The sequence below is a fragment of the Populus alba genome, chromosome 10 (assembly GCF_005239225.2).
Source record: "Populus alba chromosome 10, ASM523922v2, whole genome shotgun sequence".
NCBI lineage: Eukaryota > Viridiplantae > Streptophyta > Magnoliopsida > Malpighiales > Salicaceae > Populus > Populus alba.
In genome coordinates, this window is record NC_133293.1 from 13,607,530 (window position 1) to 13,620,251 (window position 12,722).

Here is a 12,722-nt window from a genome sequence, read left to right on the forward strand (position 1 = left end):
GACAAAACGTGTGCCTATCACGTGGCTGTCTTAGTTTACTAACTCCAATAGAAGGTTGACAATACAAACACTGAGTACGATTGGTACGAAGGACAACAATTGATAATTTTAAGGGTTACGAGCTCACAACTAAGCATACATGTAAGCTTATATGTGCTCTTTTAGGGGGGAATTCATATAAGATATTGTAAAATAAACAAATTTTATATCATTTCCAAAAATTATTTATTTCAGTGATTAACCTTTTTTTTTAGTAATCAGATGTTATTAAGATTTATCCAATGCCATTAAAATAATGACAAATTAACTAAAAGAAAAACTTGCAATGAAAAAGCAAATAAACAACAAAAAATATTAATCATGAGCATTAAACCATCTCAACACATAATTTGAATATCTAGTTAGATCAATATCTATATAGCTAAAATTATGAAATCCAACACATAGTCATTGAGTTAAACGATGAAAAAATAAATCATAAATTTTATCCTAATCAAAATCGGCAGTATCAAAAAGTAATTTATTATGGGTAATCCAAATAGACTGGAAGATATCACAGCAAAGCATATTGATGGCTTTGTGCTGAGAATTTCCATGTAACAAACGATTTCATTCTTGCAAAAGAAATTGAACAGTCTTCAACATATATACACCCATCATACCCAATCCATTACATAAAACGATTCCAGACTCTTCAGGTCACATAACAATGAATAAAAAGGTGGTCGATGGTCTTCACTCCAATGGATTTGACTCTTGTAAACACCATTGAGAGCTTGGATGAGAAGGGCTTTCTCAAAATCTGATTTAGGCTATATTTAACGGGAGAAAATCCAGATCAAGAAAAACAAAAAAAAAAATGAGAGGGGTATATAATTCTTATCTAGCACCTACCTACCAATTATAATTTTGAGGCGTATATTGTGCTTTTGCTATTGTCTCCCCCTCCATTTTCCTTCGCTGTGCTCCTCCCTCCACTCTCAACAATCATCAAAGTTGAAATATTTCCCTTTTATCTCTCTCTAGAACACATTTTTTTAGTCTAATATTTAATATAAGAGTATTTTTGTTATTAAATAAAAATAATATTTTTTATTTTCTTTTGCTAAAATGTTTAGTGCAAGATACAATCTACTGTGTTTTTTTAAAAACTTGATATGCAAATATAATTTCAACGGTATTTTTACTTTGCAAAATTTTAGCAATATCAACAGGGCCGAAGAGTTAGGCCCAGTGGAAATCAACATGAAAAAATCATGGCCTGTTGGGTTTGGGTTTTATATCAGACCAGTTAAAAAAAACTTCAACTTAGATGAGGCCCATATTTTGATTGGACTTTCCATAGCACATGACATGGGCTTCAGTAATTTGGAGCGGGAAAGAAACCACGTCGTTTAGAAATGGAATGGAGAAACGAAGACTGAAGCTTATAGCCTATCCATTTTTGTGAAATCACTCCCACGCACGCTACTCATCTGCTCAGTCCATGGCAATGGCAGCAGCAGCAGCTTCTCTTCTGTCACTTCGCTGCCCTTCTTCTCCATTCAAGGTAATTTAATTAATCAAAACTATTCTTTCATGGTATTAAAACACCCCCGTTATTAGTTTAGTTTTTCTTTTTATTTGACAGGGAAACTTGACAGGATTGAAGCCCACGGCATGCAACTTCACTTGTCTTAAACTCCATTCTAAGAAGAAAAGACCATTAGTGATCATCAACCAACAGCAGCAGCAGCTTCTGTGGTTACTACATCTCCAGGAGTGAGGTTCAGGCTGGACAATCTGGGCCCGCAACCGGGGTCTAGAAAGAAAGGGAAGAGGTATCTCTGCCGGACAAGGAAACAGTTGTGGTTTTGGCATGAGAGGTCAGAAATCTCGGTCTGGTCCTGGTGCTCGAAAAGGGTTTGAGGGTGGACAAATGCCTCTGTACCGCCGTATCCCTAAATTGCGTGGAATTGCTGGAGGTACTCTCTTTTTCTTTCTCTTTAATTTATTGTTGAGGAAATTATTAATGAATTCGTTTTTTAATGTTTGATCAATTAACAATTTTTAATATTAGGATTATTATCATTGTTGTTATGGGAAGATTTTTATTGATGTATGTTTCTGTAATTGGATTTCTGTAGAAGGATAGAGCTGAGAGGATTTCAATAATGATTTCTGTTTACTTTCAAGCTTGAATTACATCTTTTGACAAAGTGTCTCTTTATTCTGAATAGAGCAAAAAGGTTTCGTCCTTTCCCCATGAGTTTTGCTTTTTTTTTTAATTCTTCAATATTTCTTTTTTGAATTCTTGGTGATGGTTTCCCCTAGGAGGTGCTGATGCATAATGAATCCTTGTAGAAAGACTGGGCTAGCATTTTATTTCTTTGAGTTTAAAATGAGCAATACTCAATTCTGAAGGTGTTTACGTGGTTATGTTGACCATATAATGTCCCAGATAGAATGGTTAACCTTGAGAAATACTCAATTCTGAAGGCCTTTGCGTGGTTATGTTGACCATATAATGTCCTGGATAGAGTGGTTAACCTTGTATACCTATTGATGGAATTTGCTGGTGACATCTATTTTTTCTATCATAGACATAAACAAAAAGATTCCAGCACCATGAATGTTTGTTGAGTGCTGGGTCATGTTTGATGGGTTTTGCCTTGCTAAGATCAATCAATGGTGGGTGAACTAAATGGACATCTCACTACCATTTAGTGTGGAGTAATATGAAATTCTCTCAAACCTCTCGTGATTGTAGAAGTGGTGAAGAATCTAGTATACAGGGTCGCTTCTGTGTTTCTGGTGCTTTTTAATTAAACCATGTAGCACAACTTGAAAGTCGGGAAGGATTCATTTTTTGACTGACAATAGTCGGTTTACATCAATTGTGCTTTATGGAATGTTTTAGGGCCAACAAGTTCCTCTGTTGCCTTTTTGTTTGATTCACATTCACTGTACACGCCATGAAATTGAATTTTTTTTTTTACTATCTTTTCTCCACACAGGGAGACTTGAATGTTTTAGTGATGAATGTTTTCAAATTTATAAACTCGCTGGTATGCTTTTGTTTCTTTCAAAGGTATGCATGTGGGGTTGGCAGAATATGTCCCTGTGGACTTAAAAGACATAGCAGCACCAGGATTCCAAGAGGGAGATGAGGTGTCACTAGAGACTCTAAAGGAGAAAGGCTTGATCAACCCATCAGGAAGAGAAAGGACACTCCCTTTGAAGGTGTGTAATAGCTCTATCTATGATTGATATGCTTACAAAACTTTCACTGGTATGTTTGAAATGTTTACATATTTTCTTGATTTAGGTGATATCTGTGACACAGAAAGACCTAGGATCTTCATATCATCCCGTGATATTTTAATTTGGCCACTTGTTTCAGATGTGTATTCTGTTTGTTCTTGCCATAAGCCCATCAACACGTTAGTCTGATTTTGTATGCTATTATGAATGTGTCTAAATCACAAATAAGTACACGTGAATAAATAAATTTAGGAATTCTGATCTAGGTAAACCATCAATCTGGGATGATTGTCAAAGTGAAAAGAAGGCATGTTTGCCTTTTATTATCAGGTGAGAGATTTTCAAATATCATTTATAAGGTGACTAAAAATGAAGGCATGTTTGCCTTCTATTATTATTATTTTTTTATTTTTTGGTTTTGCCGAAAGGATTTGCCCATCCTCTTTTGATATTGTTTGAAGCTCCAAATTGTTCAACATATAGCCATATCTTGCGTGTCTCCCCTCTGGTTTTCAGAGCAACCGTTATTCCTTGCATTTGGTTTTTAATGAAGTGCAGCGTAGTGGAAATAACAGTTGCGTGCTGTTTCTATCTGGTTCTGATGCCTCCAGTTGGGATACGTGTTTTACTTCTTATAGGGGTAGTAGAAAAAATAAAAATTGAAGCAAAGGTTCTAGATGAACCAGACCTGTTTCGCCTTAGTATATTGTGTTTTATCCAAACAAAAAAGGAGGCCTTTTTTTCCAGTGAGCTCATGGTATCTTGTAGTGTGTCATGCGAATTTTGATTCCAAAACCCTAGAAAATCGAGCTAAAATGATCCATTATCTGTCCTTGCAGCTGTTTAAAGACTACTATGATAATCCTACATGTTGTCAGTATTTTTGGTATATGGAAATTATAAGCTGCAGTGGTCGAAATCTCTAGTCTGCTGCTTGTCATAGAATGAAGAGACTCCAGTTGATTTCCTAGAAACGAGAGAAGACAGATCAAGTCAATTGCATGTGAGAGCCACAAATCACAGTAGTGTTTTCTAGTAGTTGACTTTTAGACATGCTTTTTTTTCTTTTGGATTTAGGTTCTGGGTGATGGAGAGCTGAGTGTCCAGCTGAGCATCGAAGCTCGTGCATTTTCAGCAGCGGCCAAGGAGAAACTTGAGGCTGCTGGATGCTCCCTTACTGTTCTACCTGGCCGAAAGAGGTGGGTGAAACCATCAGTTGCTAAGAACCTTGCCCGTGCAGAAGAATACTTTGCTAAGAAACGAGCTGCAGCCGCCGCATCTTAACTAGCCGCAGCTTAAATCGTTTGTCCTTTGATTTTTATACCTTCAATCAGCATGTGGGGAAGTAGATTTTTCTGTTTGGTAGGTGTTTTTGGGAGCTCCCTATTTTTTAATTTCTTGCATTTATATCCCTTATTTATTTATCTAATGCCTTTATGTAATTTGGTTAAAAATTTGCAGCTTCCGTCCCTCCGTCCCTCGCTCTCTCTCCACTCTCCAGTAGCCAAAATCTCTCTCTCGGTAAAAGTATTATACCCAAGTTATGCTTTCATGTCAAGATCAACTTTTGGGAAGGGGGTGAAAATGGCACTTGGGAAAATCAATGGTGCCATCATCCAATAATCACAAGAGGATAATATCAGCCAGAAGAAACCGAGTCCAGGAAAATCCAACCATGAGTCTTTTCCAGTAAATATACTTTGTGGATGAAACTTCCTCGCAGGATTAGATTGACAGCAAGGAAAGCCAAGCCATCGCACATCCCACCCTCCACTAGATTTTGTCTTGATCGGTCCAAATTGTTAGCATCACAAAATAAGAATCTCAAATTGGGATTTATACTAGTCAATGCAATTCACCAAATCTTATTTCTCTTTGTTATTCATATTCTATGGATTAAGAGGGTGTTTGGGAGTATGGTAGCTGTTGCTTTTCAAATAGTTTTTCGTGCCGAAAAGCATGCCAATAATGTTTTTTTATTTTTTAAAAATTATTTTTGATATCAGCACATCAAAACGATCTAGAAAGTACAAACCGAACTCAATTTTAGCAAAAAAAAAAAAAAAGTTTGAATTTTTTCGAAAAGCAGGTCACACCTCAATCCCAAACAGACACAATCCATATGCTTTATTAGTCATATTCCTAGCATGACGTAATAGCTTTAGATTGAACAATATTGCGTGGCGCCTAAAGTGGTGAGAAAAAGGAGAGAAGAGGAGCATTAGGCATGGAATTCTTCTAGCAATTAAGTGTTAATAATTTGGATTTATGCCTCTTTTGACAAAGAATCAATTGATCACGCACTTTAGCTTAGATTTAGTTAGCACCGCTGCTGGGAGGAAAGTAACAAGTGGAGGAAGCACAACGGGCCATCCTAATCAAACTAGTATTGTTCGCCAGACTGATACTACCCTTGCTAACTTGTTGAGTGTGGTTAGGAAAGACTCACTGTTCAAATGGTAATTTTTTCTTTAAAAAAAAAAGAAAGAAAAGAAAAGGACCTCCTTACTTAGCCATAGAGCTGATTAAAACTTTTGAAAAAGACCGTCACATGCCTTGAAAATTGCTTGCAATTCCCTCTTTCTTGCTTGTCAAGTGAAATTTAATTGATTTTAATTATCCTAGGATAGCAGATTATCTGAGTGATGACATATGGGCATGATGGCATGAATTAGGTCAAGCGTTCGAGTGGTCGATCGTAGCAGGAAATGGCATCAACCATAGGTTCATAAGTCACGACCTTTCTTCTTGTCGCTGCCTTGCTCTCAATAAATCATTTGAGGTATTGTTGCTAAAACGTTGTGCTTCTCAGTTTTCATCTGTATGCAGGCTCTGGCTTGATTTGTTGAAATTAATAATAACCGTGGCCTTGTCTTCGTTGTCATGTAGCCCTTGGACCAGCATCATTACCACAACAAATCAAATCGTAGCTCTAAGTTAACAAACACATCAAATCAAATCGTAGCCAGTCTGCATGATTTTGTGGAGATCGAAAATCCAGTACATATGAACTGCAAAGAACCAATCTTAACCATCACAGTTTTCATTTCTAAAAAAAACAAAATGACACAGTTTCGCACGTTTGCGCATCTGTTCTTGTATATTTAAGGTACGATGAAGAGTATAAATCACCAAAGTAACGTTAAGTTGAGACAAACAAGGAAAATGTCTTGAGGATCATGGAATTAAATGACTGATTTGACAGGTGGCGCGTATATATTCTAAACGAAATCCTATCAAATTAAATCTCACAGCCTCTTAACCTACTCCATGTGACCTGGGAGTATATATATAAAAAAAACGCATTTTCCTACCAAGATATATTGATTTTCGGGTCAGTTGCTGATTCTTTTCCATGGATTTCATCAAATTTTTTATTATACTTTCAGATCGCAGTGAAGATCTCTACTTGTATGTTTTCGAATAATAAATTAGATAGACTATTCATATATGAAGTAGAAAATTTATAACAATTTTACTTCTTCTAATGACTTGAGGTTTGAATTATAGTGATAAAAAATATGAATACCTGATACCCTTTCGACTATCATACCAGCCTATTTTAGATTTCTTGAAATAATCATTCAAGGATATATATTGATAAACAACTATGTGGCTCGTACTATAAAATAAATTATTCTTTTATATAATGTAATAACATGATATTTAAATGTTGTTAACATGTTTTTTCTTAAAAAAAGCTATGATGCAAAAAATATGATTTTTTTACTTTGAAACTCCACTTTATTCATTCAATCAAAGGTTATATACATATAGTAGAGATAATGTTGTAGAGTTCCAATCAAACACAACAATTAGAGTTTCATTCTATACAAATCTTATCACTAGCTTGAATCCTATTTTTTTTTTTAGATTTAGTTGGAGTTAGTTCCATACTTGAATACTTGCTTACACCTACTAGGTTCAGTAAAATGGTTTCATTTAATTATATGGTAGAAAAAACAATGATAATAAATCAACCAAAATTTAAAAGAAAAATTAATAATGATAATAAAAAAAAAACTTGTTAAAAAGAAAAAAAATTACAAGGTTAAACTCCAGAATAAACCAATATTAAAAAATAAAATTATAAAAAAATTATAAAAAAAAATTATAAATTAACTGGGGCTAACATGAGAAATTCACAAATTAAGTCACAAGGGTTAGAAAACAAATTAAAAATAATATAAATGACTAATTCCCAGCAATTCAATTTTTGCTGTTATGGTTCCTCCAGTAAAAAGTCAGGTCTCAAAATAACGAGAAGTAAAGAACAAGAACTTAAAAAAATAATTGCATGGGCTCATGTAATATAAATCTCGTTTTGTGTGGGATGATTCAAACTTTTTCAACGAGTTTTTAATGTTTGAGGGTATTTGGATTTTAAAAAAAAAAAAGAAAAAAAAAGGGAGAGAGAGAGAGATCATTTGATGGTTTAATGTTCCAGATGAAACTGGAAAAATCGACTAAAAGATTAGGTATTTTAGAGACAAAAACTACTAAATTGATTACAGTTCAACAGTTTAATATTGTTCAAGTTGTTAATATTGCCGGTTAAATAGAATTTTAGGGAAAAAAAGTAAAAAAATAAATAATGCTTTAAAAGATAGATAAAATTAAAAATATTTTTTTAAAAACAAAACGACCAGAATCTCGACAACTCAATATATTAACGACCTTCAGTTGACAACTAAATTGTAATTTACTCGATAATTAATTATTATAATTGGGGTTTCCCGTCTCCTTCACTGTTGTGGCCCCCTTTTTTTATATTTTTCCCTTTGTATTTTTTTCCATTTTTTTTTCTTCTTGTTTTTTTTTTTTTTTTAATTCAATCTTCTATTTTTTACCTTAAACAAAATTTTGATCTGACCTATCGCAGAGAAAGGCGAAAAAATTACTAATATATATATATTTTAAAAAAAAGGAATCCAAGTGGTACAGCGCGCATCCTCGTAAAATGCTACAGAGAGGGGGGGGGGGCCGCAATCGAATAAAAAGGGCAGTATGCCGATCTGATGGAGGCATCATATCATCGATGGACACCAGACCGCTTAATGGAGGAAACGTGGCCAATGTGTCTTTTTATTCCCCAGATGAGAACCTTTTGACCAGCTTATAACATGGCTTCTGTGTTTCCTGGAGCGAGCATTACCACGTGAACAAATGAGAATTATGAGAGCAAAATATTTAAAAATTATAGAGTCGTTGCATATCACCTAAGGACATCTGGAATAGACAAATAAATAACTAAAACTAAAAGTTTATTTTTTTAGCCTTTTGTTTTTTTATTTTCTGATTTGACAGCCTCAAGCAAATGGCTGGTCAAATTAAAAAACTAAAATTATTTTCTTATTAAAAAAAAACATTCATATATATCCATCAAAAAACTAAAAATATTAGAATAAATTATTATTCATTTTTTTTCTCCACAACTTTTCTCAATATTTTTTTCTAAAAAAAAAAATTAATATTAGATATATTAAAGTATAAACGAGTTTTTGATTTAAAAAGTGTTTTTGAAAATTTTTTATTTTTTATATTTTAAATTAATTTCTTCAATGTGCCAGCATAAAAATAAATTTTAAATAATAAAATATATTATTTTAATATATTTAAAAATTAAAAAAAAAAAAAAAAAAAAAAACCATTATCTTAATCGTCTAATGAAAGCAGAGTAAAATGAATGGACGGTGATATCCAAGGGGAGAGAAAGAAAGCAGGTATGATACGAGTCGTCATCTTCACCGCCCTGCGAATCTTCAACCTGTTGTTTTCACATTAAAAATAAAAATGGAAGAGAATTTGTTTTTCGTTATTTCAACAAGGGCGTGGAACTCTCCGTCGACTATTCTTTACCTGGAAGAATATTCAAGGCAGACTATATATATTGATGCATCTTAAATCTTATCAAGAGTCAAGACCACACATCAGCCGTAAATTTTCATTTCATTTTTTTTTACTCTCAATATATTACTAAAAATCCATGAATTAAATAAATCTATTCCAAGTTTTTTCAAGAACAAACACCGAAACAACTTATCAATGCGCGCGGTTCTTTCTTTTTGTCAAATAATTAATTTAACCGCAAGCGAGTTCTTGTAATCTTGCTCAACTTGCAGGCTTTTTTTTTTTTTTTTATCAACAACTTGCTTGCTTTATATTCCCAATTAACAAAAAAAACAACCGCTTGCTTTCTGTGCATGTGTTAACAAAATAATAATTAAAAAAAAAAACCCGTGGCTTCCATGGTTTTGAACGGTTTGGTTACGTTCCCATTTTGATGATAAATATTCAGAGATATTTTACAAAATAATATTATTTTAAAAGAAGGGTGATAAATCGATGAGATTTTTCGCGGGAGGGAGGCACCGCCTGCGTGAACAATAAAATATTATACAGAAAAGAAAGTGAAGTGCACAGAGAGAGATAAGAAGCAAGACCTCAATTTAGTCCCTAGCACATGACAACTCTCACTACATCATTCCGATTCCAAAACATATTTTTCAATCTGGTCCGCAGCCCTTAGCGTTCCACAGTACCATGAAATAGATTTAAATCTTAAGAAACCATATCTAGTCATGAAAATGATATGCATATAAACAAATCATATTAAATGCTATACAAACCAACGTATCAAATAATAAATGGATGGTTGGATGTGAATTCTAGAAAAAGGTACAAGGATGTAATTAAGAAACATGACATATTTAGGACCAATATGAATATATTTCTAAACCACTGGTAACATTTATCTGACTCGGTGAAAAAGGCGGTTGTTATTGTTGGCGTGATGTAGCTCTTGCAGCCCCTTTACTTTTTATTTATTTATTTATTTTAATTTATATCTTAGCTGTGCTGTTGCCCAATACCCAAACGATCCCTTTCTCTCTCCCTCCCTCCCTGTAAATTATTTTTCGTTTTGATTCTCTGTCTTCTTTAACTTCTGTTTTGAAACACGCTGATCCTTTCCACCCCTGACATCCATCCCCTTCTGTAGCCCCAAATAGCAACTCTCTTTATATCTCTCCAACGTTTTCTTTTTCTCATTTTCTTTCCATTTCTGTTCATTATAGCTTAGCCACAACACTTCACAAAGTTTAGAGTCTTTTGCATATTTTCTTTCCTTAAGCTTGAGTTGTACAGTTCAAGCAACCAAAGGTAATACACCTAATAGGTACCAGCCTCCCCCTCTTTTGAATCTCCCTTCTTCTCATTTTCTCTATTTAATTATGTTTTCACCTGCAGTTTTCCAGTTTTTTTTTTTTTTTGTGTGTGGAATTGATAGATCCACAAATATTTCAGATTTGACATCCCATAAAAGCTCTGCTTTAAATTTTTTTAAAAAAAAGATCTCGATTTCTTAGCTCGTGAATTATGGAATTTTGTTTTTGTTTTATAATTTCAGCCATGCGTGTGACGCTGGCGGCTCGTTGTCTTCTTTTTATTTGAAAAAAAAAAATGTTTTGTGAGATCTGGTAATAATTTGTAGAATTTTACTCTAAAGTCTTAACTTGTTTTGCTGGTTTTATTTGCAGGGCTTTGTTCATAGAAAAAAAAGGGCAAAAAAACAGCAAAGATGAATCACTGTGCGATCCAACAAAACGCTTTTTCAACCCGGGACGAGATTCGGAGCTCCGTTTCAGTTCCAGTCTCGGACAGGAGAGACCCAGTGGTTTGCCCCAAACCCAGACGGTTCGGTCTGTTAAACAACCACCCTGCCAGGTCTATCAGATTTCAGCTCAGGTAATATTTCCTTAAAATTTTCACCTACTGCTTTTTTTTTTCTTCATGAAAAAATTGAAGCTGAATTAAATTTTATGAATTTTCAGCCACCAATCAGAGCTTTGTGATTCAAAAGCAGGGAATGAGTTTTTGGACATAATCCTCACCAAGGTAGTAGTTTTTTTTCCCTCTGTTTATTCAACTTATTTTGTGATTATAAATTTCTTATGAGGTTAAAAAAATCTGGACGTGGTCCCATAAACAGCGGCTAACATTTCAACCGTAAAGGAAAAGGAATATATTACAGATGTTCTTGGACCATCCATTAACCTTGTCGGTGCCTATTTCTTCTCTTGTTTGATTTTTAGTACAATAATTTGTTTCTTTGTAGGGTGGTTATGGTGTGGATAATCAATCTTTTTGCAAACAAGTAGCCTCGTCGCCGCCCCCATTTTTTTGCGGGTCGCCGCCAAGCAGAGTAGCTAACCCATTAATTCAAGATGCTAGATTTGGGGATGAGAAATTCACCCCGCTCTCACCGGTCACGCCTATTCCACCTGCGATGGATTTTTCATCTTCATCATCATCTCCAAGGAAAGGAGGATTGGTTCGGGCAAATTTTGGAAACAAACCAGTGGTGAGAATTGAGGGGTTTGATTGCCTTGACAGGGATCGTAGAAATTGCAGCATTCCTGCTTTGGCTTAAAACCCCGTTTTCCACAAAGTACATAGTTAAAAAAGAAGAGCTAAAACAGATAGCACTTCAGTACGTAGTTATAAGAGGAATTTTGGAGCTCTCATGAGAGGGAAACTGAGGGATCCTTTTGCTAGTGTAAAAATTGTTTTGAGGGATTCTTTATGCATGTAAAAAATATGAAGCATCTTTGTAAGTAAATTGAGTTGACAAAAATAATGAGGGCTTTTTTAGATTCTAGGTAGAGAAGGTTACGAGTTGATGACTATAATCAATCCTCTGTATGATTGTTGCAAGTAACGAGTCTCGAAGTGAGAATCGGCAGGTCTTTCTTTTCTCTTTGCTTCCTTGTTTTTCAACGAGCGAATGGATTAACAAGGGAAATTTGTACAAAATCAAGTTGTGTAGAGAGTATTTTGAGTTAGGGATTCGCAAATTATAATGTAAATAAACCTTTGGCATGATTCCGTGATGGTGTCGCTCTGTTGCTTATTTTTATTTTTTTCTTTCTGTGTTTTCTTTTGGATTCGAACCTCTAAAGCAATATCGTGTGATGATGTATTGATATTCGCTTGTGAATTACGCCATTGTGTGCTTAAAATGGGCCCTGAGAAGGAGCTGATTTTCAATGGCTCTTTCTTGCCACCACGATGAACACTAAGATCTTGCTTTGTGAAAGCCGCATGTTAGCATGAAAAATCCTTGAAATTATTTTTAAAAATAATTTGAATTTTTACTTCCATATGCGAAGACTTCCACCTCAAAATATCTAGTTGAAATTTCTTAAAAGAGACTGTTGATCCATAATAACAGTCAAATAAAACTGAAAAACAGTATTTATCTTAAAACATGATAATTTAGTGATACAATTGATAAGATTACTAATACATATCTCAAGACACCACGATAATGGATAAGAATTGTTTGGATTTGGGCAGATATTTTGTTGGTACTTATATCGACCCGTTTGTGTAGAATTGAAAGCAATAATAATCCCTTCAAATTGTGGTGTCAGAATTGCTTAATTTCACTGTCGACGTAATAACTGACGATGAGAGAT

At 34.3% G+C, this 12,722-nt stretch overlaps 1 protein-coding gene and 1 pseudogene across 3 annotated transcripts; both read left to right on the plus strand.

Annotated features, from left to right (window-relative positions):
• The first annotated feature begins 1,471 nt into the window (after positions 1–1,471).
• LOC118045573 (large ribosomal subunit protein uL15c-like) lies at positions 1,472–5,115 on the plus strand (annotated as a pseudogene).
• A 4,969-nt stretch (positions 5,116–10,084) lies between these two features.
• LOC118045378 (uncharacterized) lies at positions 10,085–12,000 on the plus strand. Of its 3 annotated transcripts, none has more exons than XM_035053996.2 (4): positions 10,085–10,420; positions 10,782–10,989; positions 11,076–11,142; positions 11,360–12,000. In XM_035053996.2, the coding sequence occupies exons 2-4, from the start codon at positions 10,823–10,825 to the stop codon at positions 11,672–11,674; spliced, it is 549 nt and encodes a 182-aa protein (XP_034909887.1). In that variant the 5' UTR covers positions 10,085–10,420; positions 10,782–10,822; the 3' UTR covers positions 11,675–12,000. The 3 variants fall into 3 exon arrangements, with proteins under 3 accessions (XP_034909887.1, XP_034909881.1, XP_034909896.1); XM_035053990.2 differs by having other exon boundaries at positions 10,085–10,404; XM_035054005.2 differs by having other exon boundaries at positions 10,088–10,404; positions 11,076–11,139.
• Positions 12,001–12,722: the final 722 nt, after the last annotated feature.

Bases quoted from the DNA above. Each gene is read 5' to 3' on its own strand.
- LOC118045378 (XM_035053996.2), top strand. From the start codon at position 10,823: ATGAATCACTGTGCGATCCAACAAAACGCTTTTTCAACCCGGGACGAG. The intron at 10,990-11,075 runs GTAATATTTCCT...ATGAATTTTCAG, and splicing joins TCTATCAGATTTCAGCTCAG to CCACCAATCAGAGCTTTGTG. The intron at 11,143-11,359 runs GTAGTTTTTTTT...GTTTCTTTGTAG, and splicing joins ACATAATCCTCACCAAGGTA to GGTGGTTATGGTGTGGATAA.